General features: G+C 66.9%; 1 protein-coding gene across 1 annotated transcript in view; it reads right to left on the reverse strand.

The window, feature by feature from the left end:
* Window positions 1–1,566: 1,566 nt before the first annotated feature.
* Window positions 1,567–27,798, reverse strand: part of KCNT1 (potassium sodium-activated channel subfamily T member 1) — a 44,258-nt gene continuing 18,026 nt past the window's right edge. The window contains 28 exon segments of the mRNA XM_061199624.1: window positions 1,567–1,687; window positions 1,800–1,884; window positions 4,469–4,531; window positions 5,907–6,234; window positions 6,999–7,019; window positions 7,353–7,478; window positions 7,595–7,678; window positions 8,081–8,182; window positions 11,701–11,812; window positions 12,065–12,199; window positions 12,305–12,376; window positions 12,760–12,932; window positions 14,468–14,573; window positions 15,669–15,903; window positions 16,229–16,467; window positions 17,064–17,213; window positions 18,000–18,108; window positions 18,564–18,672; window positions 18,799–18,862; window positions 19,747–19,883; window positions 20,168–20,332; window positions 23,511–23,691; window positions 24,642–24,736; window positions 25,446–25,529; window positions 25,598–25,672; window positions 25,805–25,864; window positions 25,944–25,992; window positions 27,376–27,432. Of these exon segments, the coding sequence (XP_061055607.1) occupies window positions 1,567–1,687; window positions 1,800–1,884; window positions 4,469–4,531; window positions 5,907–6,234; window positions 6,999–7,019; window positions 7,353–7,478; window positions 7,595–7,678; window positions 8,081–8,182; window positions 11,701–11,812; window positions 12,065–12,199; window positions 12,305–12,376; window positions 12,760–12,932; window positions 14,468–14,573; window positions 15,669–15,903; window positions 16,229–16,467; window positions 17,064–17,213; window positions 18,000–18,108; window positions 18,564–18,672; window positions 18,799–18,862; window positions 19,747–19,883; window positions 20,168–20,332; window positions 23,511–23,691; window positions 24,642–24,736; window positions 25,446–25,529; window positions 25,598–25,672; window positions 25,805–25,864; window positions 25,944–25,992; window positions 27,376–27,432 (3,337 nt within the window).

Consider the following 27,798-nt stretch of genomic DNA (forward strand, 5'->3'; position numbering starts at 1 on the left):
GGGCCCTGGCCCCAGAGGCCACCCTACCCCATGTTGGCGGCCTGTCGCTCCATCAAGGGCCCTGGGGTCTCCCAAGCCCCGTCAGTGCCCTTCCTGACCGCCCACAGCCCGCACCATCCCCTGGGCATGTAGACGCTCTCTGGGCGGGAGGGAGCGTCCCGGGCGGCCAGCGTGGGGGAGAGGAGCCGCACGCGTGTCCCTCCCTCAGGGCAGGCCCCTCCAGCAGCTGTGTGGTCCCGCCCCCCCCCCCCGGGGGGCTGCGATGGCTCCTCCTCCGCCAGCCTCTGGGAGTACTCTGTGGGAGCGGAGCCCCACCCCAAGACAGACCTGGCTGCCTTGTGCTGGTGAGGGGCACACACCCCTCCTGGGCACGGCCGGGCTCCAGGGCCGGGCAGCTCGCCAGGGAGCGCTCCGGGACCCCGTCCCCGCCGCCACCTGAGTTGCTTCCTGCTTTTGGAGAAGGCTCAGGCCAGCAGCATCTCCTTGGGGTAGGGGCTTCCCTGTGGGGTCCGGTGGGTTGGGGAGCAGAGCAAGTGTTTCTAACCCTTGAAACTGGGCGGCTGGGGCAGACCCAGGCCCAGAGCTTGAAGCCACGGAGGGGAGGCCTTACAAGCAATCCTCTTGTCTGCAGGATGCATCCATTTAATAGAAGTTTCCAGCACTGAGCGTGCAAAACCTGTCAGAAACAGTCACACAGGAACCGTGGTGGTGCCCCGAGTCCCTCCCTCATAAGGAGAAATCTCCCTCGCCGAGGCCTGGGCCAGTAGCCCAGCGGCTGAATTGTGCTTCAGGTCTGGTGTTAAAAGGAGGTCAGATGGCGCGGCTGCGAAAGTTCAGCGTAAAAACAGAGGAAAAGGCCGTCATCTGATTCTCTTCCACAAAGTCAAGGGCCGCGGGAGCCCCGGTGACTCGCAGGGCCGCTGTGGGGTCTCACAGCAGCCCCGCCTCCCTCCTAACGAGCCCAGGCTGCCGGCACCTCTCCAGAGCCCGCCCCGCCCCTGCCAGGGGCTTGGCTGCGCTGCAGACCCTCTTGCTTTCCATTTCCTTCTGGAAAAGGCTCCCTTCGCTTGCCTGCCTCAGCGGCCCGACTCTGGGCCAGACCCTCACAAGTGAGACCACAGGGGACCCACAGGGCAGACAAGGGTGGCCCACTGCCCCGTGGCTTGGCTGAGAGCGGTGGGCAAGGCCCAGGAATCAATACCAGCCGTGGCCGTGGAAACGGGCAGTTCAGGGGCTGCAGTGTGCTCTCCTGCTCCGGTGCGAGCCCCCGGCCCGGGCCTCTGCGGTCCAGCCCGGCTCCTGTCGCTGCACTGCGGCCAGACCCGGTCACGAGTTGCGGTGCGTTTGTGCAAAGGGCCAGGGATTGTATAGATTTGTAAAAACAGGTTAAAAAGGCTTCCCACCAGCGTCTGGCAGTGCCCGGGGCAGCCTCGGCCCTCACCGGGTCCAGTCCCGGGAGCAGCTCTGGGCGGGGCGGCAGGCGGGGGTCGGGGCCCTGCGCTCATGCATCGCGCGGCTCACAGACCCTGGCAGGACGAGGTCAGCCCGGAGGGCTCCACACGGCGCTCAGAACTGCGTCTCGTCCTGCGTCTCGGGGCTGCAGGAAGCCAGCTTGTTGCCGCAGCTGCTCTTCCGGCTCCGGGAGCTGCTGGCCACGTGGGCCAGGGGGTCAGAGCGGATGAGATACCTGCGGGGAGGGCGGGAGGTCCCTGATGTCGCCCTGCGCCTGGGAGGCTGGGCTGGACGCCCATGCGTCAGATGGGCAGGTGTCTGCACTTGCCCGGGGACCCGGTACTCACACGATGTCGTTGGGCTCCAGCCGCGTGTCCGGTGGGGGGTTGATGAGCACATAGGACAGGGTGTTCTGGTGGTCGTTCATCTCGTCTGTGGAGACAGGGCCCAGTGCGGTCACCTCTCAGCACCCCCCACCTCCGCTCTGAGGGGCCCCGAGGAGCTGGCGGCTCTGGTCCAGCTGCAGAACCCTCCCGGCCCTTCAGCCGTCCTGCCTGAGCCCTCGTCCTGGCGAGCCCAGCGGGGCCGGTCCTCCCTGACCGACGCTGGCCTCGGCCCCCGCGCACACGGGCATGGGGGCGGCCACGAGGGCAGCGGGCGCTGGCTCCCACGGTCTCCCGACGGCTCGCTCAGCTGAGTCGTCAGCATCTTAGGATGCGCTGACCCTGAACACGGGGCACGCCTGTGCACACCGACACGTGTGCACACACCCACACACCCGCATCACACCTAGTGCAGCCCTCAGACTCACTCCCTCCCCCGCCCCCCAGCCCCTGCATCCCCGCCCCATACAGGCCACCCCTGACCCCCTCCTCAACCCTCCACTTTGGACTTGGTCTCTCTTTCCCAAGACCTGCTCCCGGGGCACCAGCCCAGGGTCCGCCCAGCTCAGTCTTCCAGAGGGGCCCTTGGGCACACATGGGGTCCGAGCTGCCCGTCATAGAGACAGCCTGGTGTCCCGCTCACGGGGTGGCTGTGGATTCTGGAGGAACCCTGCTCACCTCACAGGTGCCTCTCCGGCCAGATACAGGGACAGGGCTGGCCACTGTCTGGCAGTGACCCCAAGCTCACTGGCAGGAAACGAACGGCTGGCGGCCTCCGTTTACCCATCTGGTGATGCCTAAAGGCGCCTCCTGACCCAGGACCGGGCATCAAGGGGATGGCCCTCCCGGGGGACCAGGCCCTGGGTGGCCTCTGCCCCCAGGCCCTCCCGTTCCCTTCTCTCGGCACCGTCCCTCCCGTTTGGTCCACTGAGGGGCGGGATTCTCTGCGAAGCTGGGGCAGCTGCCCGCTGACTAGCCGGGCGGGGGGCTGCAGCTCGCTCCTCTGAACGGATGAGTTCAGGGCCGCATCTGGCGGTGCATTCGGGACCCGCACGGCGGCAGGCGGAGCGCGGCGTGCTTCCTGGGGACAGGTCGGGGCACAGGCTGGGACCCGGGAGCTGACGGGCGTGCGCAGACCCTGACGGGCATCAGCTGGTGCCAACCTCGCGCCCACGCCCGGGAAGGGGACGGCCTGACCCCCTCGCCTGCCCCCCGCGCGGAGTCACGAGCCTGGAGGCTGCGTGCCTCCAGGGTGGGCAGCACGGAGCCGGGCGGTGGGGGCAGCGGGTGGCGCAGGTGGGAGCGGGGAGGCTCCCGAAGGCTCTCAGGGACCCCGCACCCCTGACCACAGCCAGGGCGGCTCCACGGGGACAGGCGCACGGTCAGAACAAGGAAACAGAGAGGCCGGTGCCGGGCCAGGCCCCTCTGTGTGGCCGGGGAGAGGAGGAGCCGCGCCTGCCTCGCTGGGCCCTCCCCTCCGGCCTGGACCCTGCTTCTCCCCCGGGGGCACGGATCACGGGCGTTCCCGGCCTGAGGCAGGCCCAGCTCCGTGCTTACGGGGGCCCGGCTGTGGCGCCCGGGGCTGGGTGTGCTCGGTCGCGAGGCCCAGACCCCGACTTCCCTGGGACGGGGCGGCCTCGCCGTGCCTGCTGTGCTCTGGTGAGGGCCCGCGGTGTGGCCAGGGGCTGGCGATGGCACTCCTGGCCAGTGACCAAGGGCAGTGCTGCTGCACTCCCCCTCGCACCCCCTACCTGGCACTGCAAGCCTCTGTGCGGGCCCACCTCCTTCAGCCCGCAGACCAGACGCCCGGCCCGGCCCTGGGCGTCCATGCGTTCCTCTGGAGCCCCACCCTGACCACAGCCTCACTCTCCTCCGTGCACTGGGGTCACCCCTAACCCCAGGGGGCCGGGGCGTGCGGGCTCTGAGCTTCCCTGGATCATGAGGAACCCCCAGGGAGCGAAGGGGCCTCAGCAGTGAGGCCTGGGGCCTGGACTCTGCTCTGACCTCTGCTGGGGTCTGGGGGCACGTCTGGGGGCCGTGGGGTATCTTCTTGGAAGACACAGGGGGCCCACACAGCACCTGAGCCTCCGGATGAGAATGGGGTACAAACGGGTTTTGCCTCAACTGGAGAGGGAACCCCCTCTCGAAGCCCCAGCGGGGGCGTGGAGGTCAACCGTCCACCGGGCTTGGGTGGCCCTCCAAAGGCTCAGGGCGCAGCAGACCCCAGGGCCCCAGGCGCCAGCCCAGGCCTCACCGTGCTCCATCACGCAGGGGCACGGGCACCCTGGCCTGGGACCCTCCATCTGGGTGCTTCCCGAGAGCTGGGTGGGCTCCCAGGGGCTGGCTGCAGGCCGACGGCCACCTGCGTGCTCAGGGCAGGGCTTATCTCAGACAACAGACGGGTCAGAAGGACTGGGGTACTAGGGTCAGTGCCGAAGTCAGCAAATGAAGGAGGAAGGTTAAGGTCCCTGCGGTGGAGCGGCCTGGGAGCTCGTGGGCCCCTGCCTGCAGGGACCCTCTCTCGTGTCTTGTCCTGTCTGCCTGCCTGGCCGGGGCGGGCGGCCACCAGGTGGACCGTCAGCGAAGGGTTGGCCTGCCCCTCTGCCAGACTCCGGCCACCGGAGCAGAATTACCTTGCAAATATCCCAGGTTTACCCGATTCATGACATCACTGGCTGTTAAATTTGCTACATCCTCTACGGAACACACAGGAAGAGGGACAGACAGAAACAGAGAGAGACAGGTCAGCAAGCAGCGCAGAGGTGGTGGCAGCACAGCGGGGAGGGGGGCAGGGGGCGGCTGCAAGGCGGGAGGCCCGTCTGTCCCTGAACAGAAGTCGGCCCCTCATCTGCCAGGCTCTGGTGGGGGGGCGGGGGGCGAGGAGGCCCAGGGGAGCGCCGAGTGCCCACCCAGGGGCGCCCGCTCTGGGGCTCAGCCGGGCTGGAGTCTCTGCCAGTGCGCAACAAGGGGCCATGAACACGGGACACCCCACTCGGAGCCTCGGCAGTCAGTGTGCCACCCGGAAGGGGGGTGACAGCACCCTCCCGGGGAAGGGACACCGAGAGGGGACAAAGGTAAATCGTGCGGCTGGGGTGTGGCCGGGGGGCGCTGGGCAGCTCTCATGGGTGGCTGTCCACCTCGGGCCCAGCAAACGGCCAGGCCCAGGTGACCCTTGGGCAGCTCCTGGGTGAAGCCCCAGCCGCCTCATCCCACTTGGAGGGGACTCAGGGGCCCCTGACCCAGGAGGCAGGCGCCTGGGGACAGAGCCAGGCCTGGGAAGTGGGCAGAGTCCCCAAGACGGAACCCAGCAGAGGCCAGAGCCTTCACCAGGCCGGGCGGCGGTGGGGGGCTTGGGCCCCTTTCGGCCCCATCAACGGAGGCAGCAACTCTGGAGTGAGGGAAGGGGACGGGCTTCTCTCCTCTGGCCCAGCCAGGGCACCCCAGGCCTGTTCACGGTCATATCACAAACTTCTCCCCAAAACAAGCTATGGAGAAAATCTGCCGATGAAGACAAACGCCTTGGCGGTGTCGCCCTGAAGTCGCAGGGATGGGGTGGATGTGCGCCAGGAGCAACGGTGGGGCCCCCGTGGCCCGGGAAGAGTGTTTTGGTGCTCGGCCATTCGACCGGCGGCCCCCAGATCTGCCCCCGTAACCCGGAGCTCCAGCTGCTGGGAGGGCAAGGGGAGGGGTGGCCGGGGGCTCTGGGGTCTCCCTGCCACACCCTGTTCTTGTTCTCACGGTACGCAGCGGGCCCCTGTGTTTCTGACCCCAGCAGGACCGGCTGCAGGTGGCCAGTCTGTCCCCGACCGAGGCCTGTGCCCTTGGCTTTCGGGGAGCCCAACCCAGCCCTCCCCACCCCCAGCTGCCTCCTGCAGGAGAGCTGCCTGCTGGGCTCAGCCGGCCTGGGCCTTTATTTTACAGATGGGGAAACTGAGGCCCCAGAGTGGAGGGGTGAGCCCTTCCTCATGGGGAAGCTCCACACGGGGAGCTCCGACGGGCCGCGGGGCGGGTGCCCTGGCGGGCAGAGCGCGGCCAGGAAAGCAGACGGACAGATGGCCCTGCCGGCCTTACCGTAGCCGGTGGTGGGCAGCCCCAGGTGCTTCATGCGGTTCTTGACCAGCTCGGAGAGCTCCTGCCGCTCGGATCGCTGGTACAGGCTGAGCCGCTGCTGGCTGATCCACTCGGCCGCCGCCTTCCCCGTGTGCCCGGCGCCCTTGCGGCTCAGCCTCCGCGCCCACGGCAGGCTCGTGCGCCGCAGGAGCGGGTGGTCCGCCGAGTCGCCGCCCACCGCGTGCCGGCCGTGGGCGCCGCCGCTGCCGCCCGTGCCTGCCCGTGAGCCCCAGGGCCCCTTCGCCTCCCGGGCGTCCTCGCGGTCCCCCATGCTCACCGAGACCTGGGACTGGCCGGGGAGGAGGGGTGAGGGCCCAGGAGAGGAGGGGGACCCGGGGACTGGGCGCGGGGGATAGGGGACGGGGGAGGGGATGGGACGGGTCGGGAGGGGTGCCGGGCAGAGGATGGGGTGACCCACGGAGCAGCTGGGGTGACAGGGAGGAGCGTAGTCACAGCCCCTGGGGGCACCTCAGCCTCTGCAGCTGGGGAGGGGGTGCCGGGCCAGAGCCCCAAACCACTCAGCCGTCCGAGCTGCTGGCTCTAGGTCTGTCTCTGATTTGCTGGTGAGAGGGGGCACCTCCCTCAACCTCTCCGGGCCCTTCATGTCCTGACTTTGCTGTGGGGGCGGGGGCACCTCCTTTGTGCTACTCAGTTTCCTCATCTTGGGGGACAGGAGAGAGCGGGGGCGGGGCGCATGGTGGGCTGGGAAGTGCCAGGGCCTTGCGTGGCTCAGTCGGGGTGTGGGGCTCTGGGGGTGTGGAGATTGGGATGGACAGCGGGGAGGAAGGGGTACCCGCCAGGACGGGGGCCGTGGCACGAAAGGCAGATGTCATGGGGGCTGGGGGAGCCTGGGCTTCCCGTCCTGGGCCTCAGTTTCCCCATCTGTATGGGGGCTGGGGTGATGCCAGGAGCCCTCTCTGAGCTGCACCTTGGCTGGCGCATCCTGGGGCCTTGCTCCCTGACCTGTCACCCACAGCCCAGGGCCCTGTGCCCCTGCCAGGCGGGACTCGTGCGTGTTAAGTACACCCGTGTGGGCCTGAAGGGACCACTCACCTGGGCCCTGAGGTTGTGAGGCTGCAAAGGAAACCAGGGCAGCCTGGGTACCTGTGGGGCTCCTGCCCTGACCCCCAAGGCTGCCTGAGCCCTCGTGGACTCAGGACCCGTGGGCAGGCCACCCTCTGCGGTTCCAGCGGGCGGCACAGGGGCCCCACAGTGCTCTCGAGCCTCCCCTCCCCCATGGGGGGTGGTCACAGCCACCCAGGGGATGTCCACGTATGGAGGTATGTGGGCCTGACCCCAAAAGGGCCTGACAGCAAAGGCCCAGATCCCCAAACTAGAAACGGGGTGGCCCAAGTCACAGAGAAACGGGGCCGCCTCGGGGAGCCCTGCTCCTCCCCTTCCCCGCACCTCCGAGGAGAAAACGTGGCACTCGGTCCTGTAGATGCCGATGGGGATCTCGGCGCTGGAGGAGCACAGCTTCTGGAAGAGGCGGCCGTAGGTGCGGATCCACAGGTCGTCCTCTGTGACCTTCATCTGAAACGCGGGAGCCTGGGCTGGGCCGGCCTTGGGCGGGAGGACCCTCCCCAGCAGGGCCCGCCCGCCCCGCCCGCCCGCCCCGCCCGCCTGGCCCGCCTGGCCCAGGCACTTACGGCACAGAGGTAGCCCGAGCCCGGCGTGGTGTCCAGCCCCAGGAGCAGCCTGGTGATGGGGATCATGTAGTCCTTCACGAAGGACTGGAGAGGAGGGGCCGCAGTGAGGCCGGGCGGTGCGGGCAGATCTGCCTCCACATCCCCTGGACACGCCCGCCGGGCACCCACAGCCTCCCATGCGGTGCGCCCAGCAGACAGAGCTGGGCGGCCTTTCCTGGCCGTGGTCGCTCACTAGGCCAAGTGCACTACGTCAAAAGGGATCAGAAACCCAGAGGCTGCCGGGAGCCGACCCCAGGGCAGCGCTCTCCTGGTAGGAAAGGACAGGGGACACTCGGGTGAACCCTTGCTGCTCCCCGGCAGGGATGGGGCCCAGAGCCTCCCAGTCCTGGCCGGTCTCCTGGGGACCCAGGGATGGATGCTCAGAAAGGGGCACGTGGCTCAGAACTGGGACTGGATGCCGGGCACCGGCCCCCCGCCCTTGCTGACCTGATACAGCAGCGTGTCCAGCATGCTGATGCTGAAGACGCGGCCGGCGGCGAAGGGCAGGCGGAACATGAAGGCCAGGTTGGAGCCGTTCTCCCGCTCCCTCTGCAGGACAAGGGGCTCAGACTGGCTGGTGCCCATGGCCACGGCCACGGCCGCGCGGGGCAGGCAGCCCAGGGGCCTCTGCGTGCATGGGCTGTGTGCACGCGTGTGCAGGGCGAGTGTGTGAACACAGCAGACGGCCGAGCACCCAGCTACGTGTCCCCCCAGACACACTGGGGACCAGAGGCGGGGGTAAGGATTCGGGGCTCTGCTGGGAAGAAACGGGGGCCTGTGCTTGGTCTAATGCCCTGCCGTTGCCATCGCGGAACCCTAACCCTTGCGGTAATTTCACCCCGGAGCACGAGTCCGTGAGCGAAATGGAGGGGACGGCAGGGCGTGCGCATAAGCAGAGACAGACGTGTCTGCCTCTGCTGCGTGCGTGGCGTCGCGAGGCTCCACGCGGGTCCCTTAGACCTGCTGTGTGCGTCTCCCGTGGCCGCGGAACAGACGACCACAAACCCCGAAGCTCAAAACCACACGCGTTTACTCTCTGTCGGTTCTGGACGTTGCAAGTCAGAACGGATTTCAGGGGCTGGAATCAGGCATCCCAGTGCCGTGCTCCGGCCAGCAGCCCCAGAGGACAACCCTTTCCTCCCCCTCTCCCCGTTTCCAGAGGCTGACCACGTCCCCGGCCTCCCGGCCTCTGGCCCTTCCTCCACCTCCACGATGACCTCCGGCCTCCCTCTCGCGAGGCCCCTGGTGATGGCGTGTGGCCCCTGGGTGAACCAGGGCCCCCTCCATCTCAGGATGCTTCATGGAATCGTGCTCCCCACCCTGTGCTGGTTCCGGGGCTAGGGCGGGGGCTTCTGGGGGCGTTGTCCCCACCGCACCAGGTCGGCCTATGGCTGAGAGGTGGCTCTGAGCCCGGGAGACTGTCCTTCCTGCTGGACCAGACACGCTTCAGACAGACAGAAGGTGGGCCGCGTAGACCACAAGAGCCCTCTCGTGGCCCTTTTCACTGGGGCTGCTCCTTGCCTCGGCAGGCTCCTTGCTGCAAAGTTGGACGGCGGGGCAGACAGACGCCTGGGCAGGAGGCCTCGCCTCTGTCCCTCCCCACCAGCAGGGAGCCCAAGGATGCGCTGGACGGCACGCGGGCATCCAGGAGGGAAACAGTGCGTTATCACATAAGAGCCACAGAACCAGAGCCGTGTGGCGTGGTGACACCAGGCTGCGTCTTCCCACGGCGGCATTCAGAGCCCAGGTCGCATGTTATGAGGACAAACGGAGAGATTCTCGAAATCATTAAAGTTGTCAGTTTCCCTTCACTCAGAACAATGAATGGTTTGAGAAGAAAAGAACGAGGACGGGTCGGGAGATGGAGGAGGAAGGAAGAGGCTTGACGTTTTAGTGGCTTCACAGGACTTTCCTGCTTTCTGAACGAGGGCCCTGGTTTCACGCTGTCCGCTCTGTAGCGGCCGCGGAGGGTCCAGAGGCTTTAGCCCGAGCTCCGAGGTCGCACGCGACAGCGAAACGTGGGAACACACGAGGACGAGCCCTCCTGAGAACCGCGCGGCCGGAGGGAAGCAGGCGCAGGACTGGACGGGCATCCGGGGCCCTGCCGAGGAGGAGCCGGTCTGAACGGATCCCCGGCCGAGGTCACTGTCACAGGCGCGGAGACGGTTAGAACGATGACGCCACTGGGAGCCTGCGTCCTGGGATGCGGTGGGGAGCCCCGACTCTGGGAGAGCTTCCTGAGAACAACCTCCAGGGAGACACGGATGCCACCCTCTGCGCCTGAATCAGCCCCCAGTGCCAGTGCGACCTCTTGGAAGCACGTTGACCTGAATGCCGGAAATATTTCCAGTGCTCCTTCAGTTTCTACTCATTAAACAGGACTTGTCTTATGCAGGTGGTATGCACAGCGCGATCCCATCTTCCCTCCCCATCCTCCACGGAATCCTCTCTGCGCGGGGTGGGCGCGCCAGCTCCATCTCCGGAGACTGGGTGGCATCACATGGCTCTGCCCCACGTGGACCTCAGCCAGCAAGCGCCCAGGGCTGCAGCCGCCCACGGTCACACGTGCTCACTTCCTGACTTCTCTCCAGATCACAAACCACAGGACTGGGCTCCCCACCGTGAACCCACGAGGTGGGGAGTGGGCTGCCCGCCCCTGCCCCTGGAGACGATGCTGCAGGGGAAGGCGGGATTGAGTGGTGATGCCTGCCACAGAGGGAGGGGGTGGGAGGGGGATTTGTGACGTCTGCCGTGCAAGGAAAGGGGCGTGGGAGGACGTTTGCTGCGTGTTTGCTGACGGACCTACTTCACGCCCACCTCTGGAACAGGTTGGGGTGCAAGGCTTGCGGGGAATTGGGTTTGCTCGAGGGAAGGCGGAAAGTGAGGACCAGCATCAGGATGTCAGCCTTGACCCCGATTCTGTGCCAGTCATCCCCGCCCGTGCTTGGATCAGGCTGGCCCGAGCGCCTGGATACAGTCCGGCTGGGGCTGCTGAGGCCGACTTCCAAAGCCCACGGCCCCAGCCTTGAGCGGAGGGAGGCTCAGCTCACGGGTCACTGCAAGGGGGCGTTGAGGGGGGTCCAGTGGGCCGTCGCGTGGGGTGCAGGCCAAGCCTCCTCCGAGAGCAGGACGGCCCGAGCTCCCAGGCCGCTGACTGAGGCCCCCAGCTTCCATCCAAGGAGCTCCAGGGCCACCACGGGCCTACTGGGGGAACTCACTTCCGTTGTCTGTCCGGGTTCAGAGCTCCCATGCTGTCCCTCTGTCTGCTGTCGGTGGCCTGGCCTGGGTGAGCGGCCATTCGGGGGTCCTCCCCGGTGTGGCACAGGGTCAGCCACGCAAGTGCAAGCCGTCCCCTGACAAGGACCCCAGCCCAGGCTCACGGGGAATGGTCACTGCTCCCGACCACAGCGCCCAGGGTCTCCTCCGTGGCAGCCCACCTGCCTCCCGGTTTCACGCAAGGCAGCCTGCGCACGGCCCTGCCCCTTGGTGGGGGTAGTTGCACTGACCCGGGCAGGGGGCTGGGGCCCACAGACGTGCCAGGGCGGCACTGCCAGGCCCGCGCCGCCCGTGTCCCTGGGCTCCGCACCTGAGCCCAGCTGATGCCCTTCCTGGAGCCCGAGAAGCAGGCAGCTGACTTCAGCCGTCCCACCGCACTGCTGTGCGACCTGAGGCAAGTTGCGCCCCCTTATCCCCCGCCCCGTCTGTACCGGGACGAACACGTCCCTGCCGGGCAGTTGACAGAACGGACACGGTTCAGGTTTGGGCGCGGTGTCGGGGCCGGTGTCACCTGGGCTAGTAATTTCTGGCGTGATGGGCAACCTCTGCCCCACACGAGGCCGGGCCAGGCCCTGCCTTAGGGGGACGATGTCCGCTCCTGGCCGATGACCCTGAGGTCTCCGGGCTACACACTCAAGAGCCTCACGCTGGGGCTGAGCCCAGGTCTCTGAGCCCCCTGGCCGGAGGAGGGCAGGCACCCAGGCCTCCCATGGCCCCAGTCGCCCACTCTCTCCAGGTTGTGTTGCAGGCGCTGAAGCCCTCAGCTCGGCAGCTCGGGCGGGGCTGCTCACCTTTTCCAGCTTGGAAAGAGCCAGAGAGTAGCTGTCCTTGGCTCGAAACTGCATGAACCGCATGTTGGACGGGTGGGTGAGCTCCGTGGTGATGCTGAGGCTGGGGAAAAGCCTGGCGGGGGGCGGGCCCGTCACGGGCGCGGGCGGAGGCTCAGGGCGGGGCCCCAGTCACGGGCGCGGGCGGGGGGCTCAGGGCGGGGCCCAGTCACGGGCGCGGGCGGGGGCTCAGGGCGGGGCCCCAGTCACGGGCGCGGGCGCGGGCGGGGGGCTCAGGGCGGGCCCCAGTCACGGGCGCGGGCGGGGGGCTCAGGGCGGGCCCCAGTCACGGGCGCGGGCGGGGGCTCCGGGCGGCCGCGCGTCTCACCGGAACATGGTCTGCACGCTGACGATGGTCTTCGCGTCGGCCATGTAGTCCTCCTCGGCGCTCATGGTACTCTCCTTGTCCACCACCACCAGGTTGTCGGCGTAGATGATGCCGCACTGCAGCAGGCTGTCCAGGCTGCGGGGAGGCGCCCTTGGGTGCGTCCTGCTCCCTCCCGCTCCGCCCTGGCCGCCCGGGGAGGAGGGGAGTGGGCAGAGCTCCTCCCGCGGAGCGGGGCCTTACTTGTCCACGGAGCCCTCCATGTAGTAGACCATGGGGAAGCAGCAAATGGCCTCCAGGAAGTGGTGGTCAGGCCTGTGGGCACAGCAGGTCCTGGAGGCGCCCACGCTGCTCTGCCGCCAGCCCCCACGGCCAGCCCAGCCCTGACCTGGGCGAGCAGGGGCCCCAGGACCGCAGCGTGTGGGACCAGCGGGGCCTTCAGAGGCCCATGGGGCTGCTCTTTATGTACCCGCGGGGAAACCGAGGCCCCAGGGGTCAGGACAGCCGAGGCTGGACCCCGGCCTCTGGGCTGCCAGGCCTCTGGGGGTAGCAGTGCTGGAGGTTGGCCCCTGGGGGCTCATGCTCGTGGGGACCCAGTAGGGCCAGGAGAAGCCCTGCGGGAGGACGATGGAGCACTGCCGAGGGCCGGGGGCTGCTCCCCTCCCTCCCGAAGGTCTGGGTCGCCCTCTGCCCCTCACTTGTTGTCCAGCAGCAGCACGATGGGGTTGAGCTCTCTGCGGGGCCGGTAGTAGGCCCGGAGCGGCACGATGAAGTTGTACAGCCCGTTGCCCGCCGTCTCCGCCGACACGATGATCAGCTTATTCTTGAAGCCGTAGGCCTTGGCGTCTTCATAGCTGTTGTGCTTGCAGCCCTGCGGGGGAGACGCCAGAATCCACCACCAGGGAGGGAGAGAGGGTGTTGTGGTGGAGTCCTCGGCCAAATGGCGCCTGGTCGCCAGCCACCTGGCCTCACGGGGCTACAGGCCACCAGCCCGCCGCACAGAGCAGAGTGTGAGCTGGGGCCGGTGCCGGAGAGGTCACGTCCGGGAGGGAAGGGAGGTATCTGTGCGAGCACACGATCTTAGCAGATGCAGATACGGACAGACGAGTTGTGTGTGTGCACACATTTGGTCGTATGCGTACACACTGTGTGTGCACGTGTGCACACATTTGGTCATGTGTGTACACACTGTCGTGTGTGCACGTGTGCACACATTTGGTTGTGCACGTACAAATTTGGTGTGTGCACACGTTCTGTCGTGTGTGCATGTGTGGACACATTTGGTTGTGTGCATATACATTCGGTCGTGTGTGTACACATTTGGTTGTGTGCATACACATTTGGTCGTGTGTGCTTGTGTGTACACACACTTTCTAGCTCTCTGCATGGAGAGGCTCAGACACAAAGCAGCAGTGAGCACGCCAAGTGCCCAGACCTTATTTCTAAACGTGGTTTCCACTAAAAGGAATCAGGTTTCTTGAAGGAGCAGTTGGTTCCGGGACTGGAGCAAGGCAGGAACAAGAAGCGGGGCGGGCACCATGGGTTCAAAGGCATGGACATGTTCAAAGATGAGGGAACATGGTGGAAGGACCGGGAGGCCAGCCTGAGGGCCCACCAGCAAAAGTCCGCCTGTTAAATCCAGCGTGATCCATATGGAATGCCGATGTAGCAGTAATGACCAACTGGTTTACCCTCTGAGTGAAAAAGTGAGGCCACGCTGATGTACACAAATGGCTAAGAAAGGGGAAGCACTTTCTCCCAATGAAAAGCTGACATAAACATAGAAGGAAGTGGAATCAGCAAACCATCCGGCTGTGGCGGAAATGCATCGGGGGAGCTCGGTCAAGACCGGCTTATGTACCTGGTCCCCATGCGTCTCCCCACAAATGACGTCCTAACTGCAAAGGCAAAACAGTAGCTCCTCCAGCGGAGAGACTGGGTTGGCGAGGCACCCGTACCATGCGCTCTAAGGGAGCATCACGGGGAGCCCTCCAGGAGGATGTGGCACCTCTGGGGGGTCCAGCCCCCAGTGCATTGGCTGAGTCACCCCCCCCGCCCCCCACCAGGGACGCTCCACCAAGCCCAAAACACGGAGGTCCAGAGACCTTGGGGAGGGGTGGGGGCAGGGAGCGTCCAGATGGAGGGAGACAAGCTGTGGCTCTGGCCGGGAAGGGCAGCGAGGGCCCCTGGGACAACCAGGGCGAGTGGAGTGTGGGCTGTGGGCCAGGCCGGCTGTGGTGAGTGGTCGGTGGTTGCGAGAGGGGCACCCCCGCTTCAGCAAGCGCACGTGGATACAGGAGGGAGAGAACGCGCCCCTACGACAGACACAGACGTCGCGGAGGGCAGACAGGCTCCAGGACGTCCTCGGCGCGTCCTTGCCACTTCCCCAACTTTGCCGTGACCTACCTTGTCCAGCCGCAGGCAGCAGAAGGGGGCTTTCACGGGCAGGAGGTGGCACAGGGTAGGGGAGCTGCCAATGTAGGGCGAGTTGGGGGGGTAGCCCTTCACGTACCTGGGGGGAGAGGCAGGAGCCTCAGCCCGGCCCTCGGGCCCTAGGCTGCCACACGGGGGTGCCAGACGCCCGCAGACCTGACTGGGCCGGGTGAGATTGCATGCAACACGCACGAGCTTACACAGGCCACGAAAGAACCTTAAGGGGCTCTGACGGCCCATCACCCCCTGGTGCCCCCAGCACCCCAACGCCAGGGCAGACGCTGGCCCGTGGTCCCCGCTCCACTGGCTCCCCTGGGCCAGGCTGGTCGCCCCACAGGCTGTACTCCCCCTGCCGTCCCGCGCCCACACACGGGGTGGTTGCCCTGCCGTGCTTGTCCCCCCAGGCCGCCTGGAGAGGGGCTGGCCTCCTGCTGCAACTCCGGTTGGCTTAAGGGGTGTGGTGTCCGAGGCCAGCCCGCCACCTGCCCCAGGTGTGCAGGAGCCCTGCCGGGCCCCTCGACCTCAGAGCCGGTGCCCGGCAGCCTGTGTTTAAAGCACGTTTACTCCACCACGGGGCAAAGGCAGGAGCAGAGAGTGGCCGCAGTGACAGCCCAGCTGGGAAGCATCGGCCGTGCAGGCCGGCGGCTGGCCGTGGCCCTGGGGTCAGGCGCCGCCTGTCTGTCCCGGACGAGGCCAAGTGGCCAAGACCTGGGGACACACTGGGGTCTCTTCTGTCTCGTAATCTCAGAGGAAGACCTGGGCCCAAACCCAGGGCAGCATGACGGCTCAGGATGGGCCAGTGGCCTCCAGGCCTGGACGGCACCTCACCCAGGGCTCCCCTGTCGGTGACCTCTGCAGACCATGCTCAGAGGGCAGCTACCCTGTCAAGCGGGCCGTGGCACTGAGGCCTGGCCGCCCAGGGCGTGATAGGGGAGGACGAGGGGTGAGGTCGGGCACCGCCTGGCCTTCCCGTCCACGAGCTGGGTCCCCAGAAGATTCCACTTGCCAAACAAGGTCTCCGGGGAAGCTGTTTGGAAGCCTTGTTCAGAGCATGGGGCACATCCAGGACCAGCGCCGCCGGCCTGCCTCTTCCTGGGCGCCGGGCACTCACGTGCTGCACCTCCCTTCTCCCGTGGAAGGCTTCTGTTCCCCCTCCAGCCCCGGCGGCACTCACTCCGCCACAGACAGCCCCTCCTCGTCCGACGGCGTCATCTCGTCCTCTGACTGGTCACTCAGCAGGTCGCAGGGCAGCAGGGTCGAGCTGTCGGCCACCTCCAGCACGGGCGCGATGCTGGGCCGCCGGCTGCCCGAGCCGTTCTCCGTGGGGAGCGCCAGCTTGCTGCCCCCGCTGCCTCCGCCGCTCTGTGCTGGCCGGCACTCCGTGTTCTGGAGGTCCATGGCCACTGTCCCTGGAACAGAGCGGCTGAACTTGGCTGGAAGCCCCTCCCCTGTCTGTCCTGGGGGCAGGGGTTCCCGGAGTGGAGGTGGACAGAGGATCCCAGTGACCCTTGACGCGGGGCGGTCTCACCCGGGCAGGCACTTGGACATCGATGCCGACAAAGGTCCCCACAGGAAGGCAGGATGCCCACATGGGACAGATGTGCAAACTGAGGCCAGAGAGACGGGACTTGCCCAGGGTTACGCTGCAGGCCTGAGCACCTGGGTCTTTTGGGTGGGTCCCCCGCCCGCCCCGCCCGCCCCGCCCGCCCCGCCGGGAGCTGGACCCGGCCTCACCCATGGAGGCGATGATGCTGTGCACGGGCAGGCGGGACGACCCCTCGTACAGCCCCTGCCCTGCGAAGCCCTTCTTCTTCTGCTTTTCCTCCTGCTTGAAGATGAAGGCCGAGTTCTCCTCCTTGGTGATGTTGATGTAGAAGCAGGTATCGGAGGCGGCCAGGATGTGCCGGGGCCCCGGGTTCAGCAGGATGCTCTTGTTCTCCTCCCGCTTCAGGCCAATGAGACACACGCCGTACCTGAGCGGGCAGGGCGGGGGCTCGATGGGGCCCAAAGCTGCCCCTCCTGGGCTCCTTGGGGGCTGACGGTGCAGCCCTCCTCTCATGGATGTCGGGATCCCTTCCCACTCGACCCAAAGACCCACCGAGGGCAGCCTCGAGGGAGCCTCAGAGAGAGAGAGAGAGAGTGAGAGAGAGGCCCCGTGCGGGTCTCACGACTGAGAGGGTGTGATGTCTGACCCTGAGGCCCCGCTGGTCCACCCCGCAGCGGGCACGGGCCACGCCCATTTCAGCCTCCGGACCCCGCCCCGCACTCCTCCCACCCTGGACCGGGCGGGGCGGGGCGGGGCGGGGGCCGTACTTCTTGTGCGCGTGGAAGGCAGCGTAGGTCGGGCGGGGCGGGGCGGGGGGGGGGGGGTGTGGTGGTGGAGGGCGGGGGGGGGGGTGGTGGTGGAGGGCGGGGGGGGGGGTGTGGTGGTGGAGGGCGGGGGGGGGGGTGGTGGTGGAGGGCGGGGGGGGGGTGGTGGTGGAGGGCGGGGGGGGGGGTGGTGGTGGAGGGCGGGGGGGGGGGTGGTGGTGGAGGGCGGGGGGGGGGTGGAGGAGGGCGGGGGCCGTACTTCTTGTGCGCGTGGAAGGCAGCGTAGGTGAAGCTCTTGCCCTCGTACTCGCGGAAGAACTTGCTGTCGCCCATGCGGACGTGGTAGACCTCGTTGCCCGAGCAGCGCCCGTACATGCGCTGCCACTGCTCGGGTGAGTCCTGGCCTTCCCTGGGGCGTGGGGAGGATGTCACCCCACGGTGCGCCCGCCCAGCGGGGCTATGGTGCCCCCCCAATGTGGCTTCTGCCGGTGTGGGTGGAAGCCAGCGTGACCCCTGACCCCAGCCCCTCCCCGTCTGGCTGAGAGTAGACCTGGGTGGCCTGATGGGTCCTTGGCCAGTTTTACAAAGCTGTAAACACAATAGACTGATTTTTAGGGGTGTCAAAATGTTTCCGAGTCAAGACTGGCCTGTGGGTCCTCCCAGGAGCCCCGGGGCCACGTCCTCCTCCCCGGCCTGGTCCCTCCCCTAGGGCCGCCCAGGCCCCACAAGGAGCCGAGGCCACCCGTCGGGGCCCCCCACACCCCAGCCTGGTCTTCCCAGAGAGAAGATGGCTCCTCCTCTGTCCCAGGGCAGCCCCTCGCCTCAGGCTCTGCCTGGGACCCCAGCCCAGGTGCCAAACACCAAACGCGCCTTCTCTTACAAACCAAGCCCCGCCGGACCCCGTCACTGTGCCTCAATCCCAGGGCTCTCCTGCTGCCCCCGCTACGGCCCTCTGCTCCACGGTGCGCCCTGCCTGCCATTCCCAGCAGCCCCCAGGCCGCCCCCCAGCTCCGACCCCTCGCTCGGCGAGGCACCGACTGCTTCCTCAGCTGGGTCCACGGCGGTCGCCCGCCGCGGCATCCTTGCCGTTCCCCCGGGCCTCGCCCCCCTCCCATCACAGGTCTCCTGAACGCCTCCCGCTCCCCCAGCAGCCCCCTCGTCTCCCTGGCTGCGCGGCCCTGGGGGCAGCACTCACTGGCCGCGGGACGTGTGCACCAGCAGGGTGATGAGGGTGGGCGTGGCCGGGCAGATGCAGCTCAGGGCCAGCATGGCGTACTTGCACTCCTCCTCACACACCACGTGCTCTGTGGGCAGGAGCGCCAGGGCCACCGCACGGCTCTTGCTGCCCCACGGCAGACGCCCCCTTGCCCGGCACCCCCCCAGAACCCCTCCCTCCTCTGCTCAGCCCCATCCAGTGCCCCGCCCCCGGGAGCCTGTTCATTGTCTCGGCCCTTCTGTGCTTGTCTCCGGGCTTGACCGAGAGCTCCAGGGCTGGGGGCCGGGGGGCTGTTCATTGGCCCCCCAGGTGTCCAGCACAGGCCGGCTCGCCTGTCCCCTCCAGGGGTCGGCACGGGTGCCCAGCTCGGGCATGCCCACAGAGGTGCTCGTCAGACAGCGCTCCTGCCCCTCCCCTGCCCCGGCTCCTGCCCTCCCTGACCCCCAGGCCCAGGTGCAGAGCCTGCATGGGCTCTGCCTCTATCCCCCACCCCGGCACGCTCACCTATGAGCACACAGGCGCCCCCCTCCGAGCCAAACATACCTGCAAACTTGACGTGAAACTTGTTCTCAGGCTTGAGGATCTGGACGTAGAGAGGGCAGTTGGGGGCAAAGTCCTTCACAGCCCAGGCGCGCAGAATGGTCTGGTGGTCCTGGGGCGGGGAGGCCACGGTCGGTGCTGACGGGCAGCAGCAGGCTGGGGGAGGGGCTCTGCCCCCAGGCGCCCTCCCCCCCCCCGGCCTGCGGGCAGGTGGTGGGCGGCAGTGGGGGGCACTCACCGCTGCGGTGCGGTCCACCTCGTTCCGGCTGCTGAGGATAAAGCAGGCCTCCCCGTTGTCCATCCTACAAAACACCGGGCCTGAGCACCACCAGGGCCGTCCGTGGTGCTCCCGTCTCGGCCGCCAGGGGAAGGGCGACCGAGCCCTCTGACCAGCCCTGGATGGGCTGAGGATGGGCCCCCGCTAACCCGGCGTGGGGCTGCGGCACGGAAAGAAGGGCCCACTTGGTGGCAGAGATGCTGGACCCTGCCCGCTGGCCTGTCCTCTCCCGGGACACGCTGCCCGAGGCCTGGGGATGACCCGTTCTGCTCCCCTCATGCCCCCCAGAGCCCCTGGCTGCACAAAGGGTGGCTGAGAAACTGTCCACACCCCAGGGCTGCGGGGCCTGGCGGCTCCCACCCTGTCACGCGGCGCTCCAACTTGTCGCTGTCTGGGGCCTTGATTCCTGGGCGAGCCTGCGGGGCCCGAGGCTCAGGAGGTGGGCGTGGGGGGGACCCAGCTGCCGGGTCTCCTGTTCCCTTGGCCTCCACACAACCCACATTTCACCTCGAAGGTTACATCAGGCTCTGGAATAAAATCCTGACGGGTGATGGGGGAGCCTCCGGGGTGTGTCAGTGTGCTGCAGCAGATTGTGGAAAGTTCCGTTCACGGCTCAGCCTCCTTACCTCAAGTCACCCTGTCACCTTGTCTTTAGAAGAAAACCTGCCCACAGCCTCGGCTTCCCACCCGACTCAGAGCAGCAGCTGCCCCCCAGCCCCCAGATGAACAGCTAGGCAGGTGGGAGAGGAGGCTGGTGGGCTTGCCCAGGCGGCTCTGCAGGGGTCAGCGGGGGGCCCGGCTCGCCCGGCTGGGTGACAGGCACAGAGAGGGAGCTGCTGCCCGCCTGAGGGCCCCTCCCTGGCCTGCCCGTGGCGCAGTACCGCACCCTCACCCCTGGCCGGCGCTCACTTGGCCCGCATGAGGTCCTGGTCCTTGAGCGCGGAGCCCTGGAGGTAGATGACCCGCTGGGACCACAGGGGGATCTGCAGGACCCTGCGAACCTGGATGTCCATCTCGGTGGGGCACAGGATGACGACGTAGTAGTCCTGCAGGTACGATGGGGTCAGCCCCGCTGGCAGGCTCGCTCGGCTCCGGCCCACCCTCCTTCCTAGTGTTTCCACACCAGTCGCCTCTCAGGAGCCCCAGCCTTCTCTGTGATGGTGTATCTGGCAGTAGGGAAAGGCAGGACCCCACAGACCCACCCCCACAGTGCGGGAGACCACCGGGGCTCCACCGCACAGGCAGGGAAACCCAGGCCCAGGGAGCTCGGGGGTGGGGCCGTGGGCGGGGCCTCAGGCAGCCAGGGGTGGGGCCATGGGCGGGGCCTCACCTGCAGCCGGGGGTGGGCATAGAACTCGTTCAGAAAGTCCATGAGCAGGTCGATCTTGAGGGAACTGACGCACAGGATCACGTGCTTCTCCGTCTGGGCCCGGTGGCGGCTGTAGTTGCCCCCCGACTTCTGCCGCTCCATCCACAGGTAGACGAGCTCCTCAAACTGCAGGGAAGAGCATGTGAGCTCCAGGTGGCCTGGGGCTCCGGGAGCTGCGACAGCACAGAGCAGGGCGGGCGGCAGGCAGCACTTGCCGGGCACGAAGGGCGGAGGCCAGAGCAGGACAGAGGCGGCAGGGCAAGGATGGAGCCGCGCGTCCCAACCACGTCTCGGAAGACCACGGGTGTTTGCGGCACAGGTCACTCAAGGGGCCAGGTGGGGGCAGAGTGGACGGTCCCACCAGTGTGTGGGGTAGTGAGAGACGCGGCAGGTCCAGCTCCCGGCCCCAGGAGGCCAAGCAACCGTTAGTGGATGCCGAAGTATACGCTCTGAACATCCAGGTAACTATGAGACCTTTGGGTCTCCATCAGCACCTGAGACACGTTTTGGAGAAACCTAGAAACGTGTCTTAGAAAAGTCTCAGCCACAGAATTAGGGACCCAGACGCCCGGCATGGAAGGAGAACTTTGAGTACCATAGTTCTGAGCCCACGTCAAGGGTGTGGGTGATTCGAGGCTGCCGTCTGGGGGGTGCCGTCCACCCTGGCCCACACTTCCTGGCTGTGAGCTTTGGGTGTTGGGAGCCCTTTGTAAGCAGGACAGTGACACATCCATAAAGGTGGGCTGGCGGTGAGGGGACTCCAGGCTCCACGGAGCTGACCGGGGTGCTGACCTGCCCAGGGCCTCCCGCTACTGTCTGACTTCACGTCTGTGGGTGACAGCCAGACCCCGTGAAAGCACTGAGGTCGTTCATTTCTTTTCCACACAATTTAAAATGAATGGCAGCAGCCACTCCCTCTGGTTCTCACCTGCTCTGGGTGATGTGCTATATCTTGCTAAGGGGAGATCATCTCATTGAATTTATTGAGCACCTACTAGGTTCCAGTGACAAGGCCCTGTGGCCTTGAAGCACAGGACTGGGCCCTAGTGGGAAGGGCCAGAGACCCCAGGGTGATCCCTGAGGCCTGTGCAGGATTGGGGCTCTGACGGCAGACACCTGGATTCAAGACTCCCATGTCACATGTGTGGCCCTCCGAACGTGACCTTATTTGGAAATAGGGTCTTTGAGGATGTAATGAGTTAAGATGAGGTCAGACTGGATTAAAGTGGGCCCTACATCCAGTGGCCGGTGTCCCGTAACGAGAGGAGAGGACACAGAGGTGCAGGAATAAGCCACATGGAGACGGAGGCAGAGCTGAGAGGGATGCGGCCACAAGCCCCGGGACGCCAAGGACCATGGCAGCACCGGAAGCTGGAGACGCGGAAGCAGAGCCTCCCCTCGAGCCTCCAGGACCAGCCCTGCTGACACCTCGGTCCCAGACTCTGGCTCTGGACTGTGAGAGAGTAAATTTCTGTTGTTTAAGCCCCCCACCCCCCATTTGTGGGGTGCTCTGTTCCGGCAGCTGCGGGAAGCACCACGCTGACGCGTGAAACTCAGCCCTGAGCGGGAAGGATGCTGTCAGCTGTCGTCACTGTTACTCTGCGAGGGACATTTACAGCTGGGCATTTCGTTGTCACCGTCTCTAAGGGCGCTAACTGGTGAACGTGGTTAGAGAACGAAGGACGGTATCTGGGACCATCCCTTTTCATCACCGACAACAGATTAGTCAGTCTCGCTGGTCCCGACCATCCACTAGCCCTGGAGGATGGTTTGTGCCTCCGATGCCGGGCCCTGCGGCCTCCCTCTCCTTGGGGCTTGGGCGCTAGCCTGGCCTGGGTGATGGGATGTAAGCGCCAGCTCTGAGCGGCCCCTGCACCCGCCAGGAGCTTGGGGGCCAGAGCACCCCAGGGACAGAAGCTCCGCAGCCGTGGGACAAGGGCACAGCCTTGCGGAGGCGTCCAGGATGCCAGGGGGCAGGAGCCAGCTTGTCTGGCACCGTTTACTTGAAACCACACATGATCCCTCTGTGCACTCACGGGGGGCACACACACGGGTGACAGCCCCCAGCCCCACAACCTGCCCCAGGGAGGGGAGACCGTCCCCCTCTCTCCTGATGTAGCTCCTGAGTGGGACAGACTTTCCATGCTTGAAAAAGTTTCGGATAGTAATGTAAAAATTAATTTGAAACTTAAATAAATATGATTAATTAGAACTAAAAACATAAAACAAATAATGATGTTCATAACTCATAACTATGTAAGTAAAAATGCAACATATAACAAAAAGTAAAGTATATAAATTTAGATATCTAAAATATTAAAAATACGATTTAGAAAACATGATTGTATAAAAATATAATAACATGTGAACATGGATTCTAAAAGCAGCCAGGGCCCTGGGAAAGTGGACGGCCCCCCTTGAGGTGCTCTGTGGCCTGAGGGGGCTCCGCTGGGGGCGGGAGGGAATGGGGCGAGGACGCGGCTTCAGGTGGAGGCCGCGGAGGAGGCCAACGCTGGACCAGGTCCAGGAAGGCAAGTTCCGGCGAGCCCGGCGGTGGGGGGGTGAGACCTCTGCTTAGAGCTCTCGGCCCACGGGTGTCCCTCGCACGCAGCAGGCCTTCCTGGAGGAGGGTGGGCTGTGCTCCGGACCAGGGGGAAGCAGGGAAGAGGGGGTGTCGGCTGGGGCTGGGGGCTCCGAGCTGCAGGGCGGGGGTGGGGAGTTGAGCTCAGGGTCAGCAGAGGACCCCCGGGGTGGACTGGCCCCTGTTGCAGCCACAGTTAGGCACCTCCCCCGCCCCGTCCCTCCAAGTCCTGAGTGTCCCCCCTGGGGTCTGGCTTCCCCCAATCCATCCTGATCCCTCCCTGGGCCTTTTCCTGCCCTCTGAAGGGTCGGGGGTGCCTGCAGCCACTGGGCCCCTCTCCAGGCCTCTACCTTTCGTACCTAAACACAGGTGGCTCAGCTGGCAGATTGGCCTTGCTGACGGGTGACAGGGAAGCAGCTGTGCCCCACATGGTCCTGACAGCTGCTGCTGAGGACTCCTGATGCCCAGCCCGCGGGACACCCTGGCAGCCCCCCGCACTCCACACTCCGCACGGGACCTGGGGGCGCCGGCTGAGGACGCCCCCTCCTCACTGTCCTGACGGCTGCGGGCCTCACTAGCTACAGACCCCTAGGAGGCCCCGGCAGGCCCCCCGTGAAGCGGCGTCCACACCCCCCGTGCCCCCGTCGGGGTCTCGGCCTTGCGGCCCCTCCCAGGAGCGGCGCCCCTCCTCTACCCTCTCGCCTCCTGCCGGGCAGGGCGCACCTGCAGCGGGAGCACCACGAGGGCCACGCAGATCATGATGACCACCAGCAGCTGGGACGGCCAGATCTTGGGCGTCACGTCTCCGTAGCCCACGGTGGAGAAGGTGACGATGCAGAAGTAGAAGGACGTCAGGAGGGACAGGTTGTCGCCCGCGCGCTCCAGGTGCTGGATGCCGCAGGTCCTGGAACCGGGGATGGGGGTGGCAGCGGGGCCTCGGCCGCCCTGGCTCCTGGGGCAAGGCTGGGCCTGCCCGCGACAGCACGTCAGCTGTCACCGACACGGCCCCCCAGCCTGGGCCTGGGTCCAGCTCTGCGCTTTCCGACCCCGGCCTGCGGAGCCAGCACAGCCAGCACGTCCCCCGGACCTTCCTCTCCTGCCCCGAGGCGCTTTTGAGGCCCCTGGAAAATTGGCCGGGAGCGCGGACACGGCGCTGAGTGGGTGCAGCGTGGGCCTGGGGTCAGAGCGGGTGGGCGAGGCCACCCAGGCTGCGAGCCCCTACCTGCCACCCACCTCAGAGCTCGTCCTCCCCCAGGAGGTCAGACGGCGCGGGGCACGCTCAGCCCCCCGCCCAGCTAGAGCTGAACAGTCCTTCCCCCGCCGTGGCCCTGCGTCCCATCCCCACGTACACCGTGGCACAGCGCACAGCGGTGCTCGGGGCCCTCCCCAGGGTGGACGCGCTGGCTGCGGGGAGGGGGCCGGCTGGACCACCCTGGCGTTTCCTACCCCGCGGACACCCCGCCCCGCTCCGCTGAAGTGTGTGTGTGTCGGGGGGGGGGGGGGGGGGCGTGGGGGAGGGGAGGTGGGAGGCACACGGCCTTGGGACCTGCTCGCGTCCTCGCTCGGGGCACAGGCACACGCGGGGGTGGCGGGCTCTCCGCTCCAGCCCCCCGGCTGCTCCCAGACCTTATTCTCAGCTGGACCTCGAGCCGAGGGTCCCCCCCTGCCCCCCCAGCCAGGAGCCAGTGCGCTCCTCCACGACGTCTCCCCGGGGCCCAGAGGAGCTGGACTCGGCAGCCCTGGCCTAGGAGCAGGGGCGCCGAGCTGCCTCCCGGTCCTCCGTCCCGGCTTCTTGGGCGCGAGGGCCTGGCTCTGCCCGGGGCGGGGCTATGCGGCCGCCGGGCAGGGACTCACCCCGTGAAGACCAGGCAGAGCAGGGTGCAGAAGAGGATGAGGACCTGGTTGAACATGGCCGACTGGGTGCGCAGGATGGCGCGGTGGAAGTCGTTCTGCGGGAAGTGGCGCCATCAGGGGCAGAGCGGGGCCTGGACGGAGCCCAGGGCCCTTCCCCCCCCACCCCCACATCCCAGATGCACGAGAATGAGTGAACTGGGGGCAGGGCGGGGTGGGGCCGTGGGTCCACTTGACCTCAGCTCTCGGTCTCCCCGTCTGGCCTCCGCCATGCCAGGGGAGGACCCCGGGCACAGGCCAGAGGCCGTGACCTCAGCACCGTCGCCTCACTTTGCAGTTGGGACGGGGTGAGCCAGGGAAGCCCGGGCTGGGGAGGGTGCCCTGGGAGAAAATCGTCATTGCGCGGCCTGCCGACAGGGGCCTTACTCAGACCTCAGCACGGGGTCTGCCCGTGGCCCTGGGTCTCGGGGCCCCGCCCGCGCTCACTTGTACTTTCACCCTCTCCCTCCTCCAGCCATGATTCCAGGGTCAGGGACAGGCCTGAGTGACTCTCCCCCCCGGGCATCAGGGCTGGGGCTCCGGCTGGTCAGGAAGGAGGTGTGAGGGCATCTCGTGGTGACAGAGACACGTATGTCCACCGGTCAACCCGGCCTCTTGGGCACCGAAGGAAGCTGGCCAGCTCTCTGCAGGGCCAGGGCACGGCGAGCTGTGCCCTGGGGTCCTGGGGGCCTCGCAGAGGTGAAGTGGGAGGGGGGGCGGGGCAGGGGGGAGCCCACTCTGTCCAGAGCTGCCTGGCCCACGGCTCACGATCATGTTCTCCAGGGCGTGCTTGGCCAGCCAGCAGTTCAGAAACACCGGGATGAACAGGTTCCGCAGCGGCGGCCAGAATATCTGCAGAGGAGACGGGTCAGGGGGCGGGGCGCTCGGCGGCCCCCTTCCTCAGCCGGCGGTTCACCCACCGTGATGATGAAGGGCAGCGTGTTGATCATCTCCAGGATGAAGGCCACGCGGAAGATCTGCTCCCAGATGTTGCCCTGGGGAGCCAAGGGGGTGGGCTTCAGAGCAGGTGGGCGGGGAGGGGGCCCAGGGTGGGGCAGGGAGGTCAGGGAGTGGGGCTGGGGGAGGGGTGCGGGGGGAGGGCAGGGCCAGGCCTGGGGGGCACTCACTTTGTAGCTGAGGTAAATGAGGAGCATGGTCTCCAGGAAGCTGATAATGGCCACGATGACCTGGGGCGGGGAGGGGTGGAGCCTCTGAGCGGGGCCAGGGCAGGCAGGGGCCCCCCAGAGCCGTGTTCCCTTCACTCACCTGAATGGCCCACAGAGCCGTCTTCCTCTCCACCCACAGGATAGGGGCCCTGGGGAGAGAGGGAGGTGAGCCCTGGGCCTCTACTGACCGCAGGCTGCTGCTTGAGCTGGACGGAGGGCAGCAGCCTTGCCCTTGGAGGGGCCGAGAGCAGGAGGGAAGGGGAGGCTCCCCGGGGAAAGGAAGCCCCAGGGCGGGGCCCGTGAGGCCAGGGCCTAAGCGGGCGGCCCCGGGGACGGGCCGTGGGCTCAGAGTCTGCAGCTGGCCCAGGCGGCCTCCCCTTCTTGTCTGGGCCCCCGGGGACAGGCTCCTACGCGGGTCCCTGCAGGGGTGCTGGCCATCACGCTCCCCGGTTTCCGACCTCAGTTCCTCGTCCATAACCCAGCAGGGGAGGGGAGTGACTTGGGGGAGTGTCCCTGCCCAGACGCAGCCTCGGGACAAAGGTTGGGGTGAGACTAGCAGGAGGGGTTGGGTGGCCGAGCTCAGCGCCGACCCTGCCCACCCTCCCCAGGCAGAGCCAGACCCCAGACGGCCAAGGCCCTGACCCCCGTGGGCCCCTGTGGGGTGGGAGGGCCCCCGCCACAGCGGGGGCGTTGGGCAGCTATTTCCTCGGCCGAGGGACAGAGACCCTGAAATCCCCAGGCCTTCCGGGCTGCTTGGATGAGAGCTGGGCCCGGGCTCAGGAGCTGCGCTGGCCGCCACTCCGAGTCACAGGCCCAGAAAGGAGAGGCCTCCAGGGCCGGGTGCGAAGGGAGAGGCTGGCGTGTCCCTTCCACCCCACCTGTGCGTGCCTTCTGGGGGCCGGGGGCCGGGCGCCGGGCCGGAGTGGGAGAAGCTGAGGAGCCCAGGACAGAGTGCTGAGGGTCTGCCGCATTGGGTCCTGCTGCTGCGAAGGACCAGCACTGCTCTGCAAGGCTGGGCCGGGGGTGCCAGGGGAGGGGCGCAGGTGCAGGCTGAGGCCAAAGGGGGGCTCTGGGTTTGGGGAGGCTGGAAGGGAGAAGCCTCCCTCAAGAAGGCGGCCAAGGCCCTGGGACACGTCCTAACCTGTGGACCAGGCACCCCCGCCGCTCTGGCGTCACTTCCCACTGCCTGACTGGGCGCCTGCTTTCTTTGGCTAAAGGGTCGTGAGTTGCAGAGGCAGCGATCGACCCCCCGGCAGGTCCTCGCTGCATCTCTCCTCCCACCCACGGTCCATGAGGGCTGGGCCAAGCCGGCTGGTGGTGACCCCTGCTGTCACTCTTAGACAGCTCCTGGGCCTCAGGGGCTGTACTCTGAGGGGTCACCCCGCCACTGCCCGCTGCTTGGCCAGGGCCCGGGGATCCCAGGAGGGTCACAGGCTACGGCTGGGCATCTATCCTGGGGGGCTGGGCAGTGTCCCCCTCTGTCCCCCCACCCGGCCCTGGGCCTCTGAGTGGGAGCTGGGTGGCAAACTCACCAATTGATCTCGGAGGATGACTCATTGAAGGTGTAATTCTGTTTCGGGCAGCCCCAGCTGTGGAGAGACGGAGCTGGCCGGCCACGGCCCCTCCCAGCACCGCCCCTGACGGGACCAGACCCTTCCCAGGGTTGCCACGGGCTTCGAGCATATGGGGGGCACACTCTTCCCAGCCAGGGCCAGGCCCCCACATCTCAGATAGACGTCTGTATTCTAACACCTGGGGGACGAGGCAGCCTGCTCCCACCCTGCAGACGCTCTCGGAGGGTCTCTAACGGATGAGGGGCAGGAGGAGGGGCAGGCCGGGTGAGGAGAACACAAGAGGGGAGCCCAGGAGGGAGTGGGGATTCCACCTGGGCTGCCGGCAGAGAAAGGGCTGTGCGTGGCCAGAGATGGACCATGGAGCACTCAGGGCCTCCTGGA

The sequence above is a fragment of the Eubalaena glacialis genome, chromosome 9, assembly GCF_028564815.1.
Source record: "Eubalaena glacialis isolate mEubGla1 chromosome 9, mEubGla1.1.hap2.+ XY, whole genome shotgun sequence".
In the NCBI taxonomy this organism is placed as follows: Eukaryota; Metazoa; Chordata; class Mammalia; order Artiodactyla; family Balaenidae; genus Eubalaena; species Eubalaena glacialis.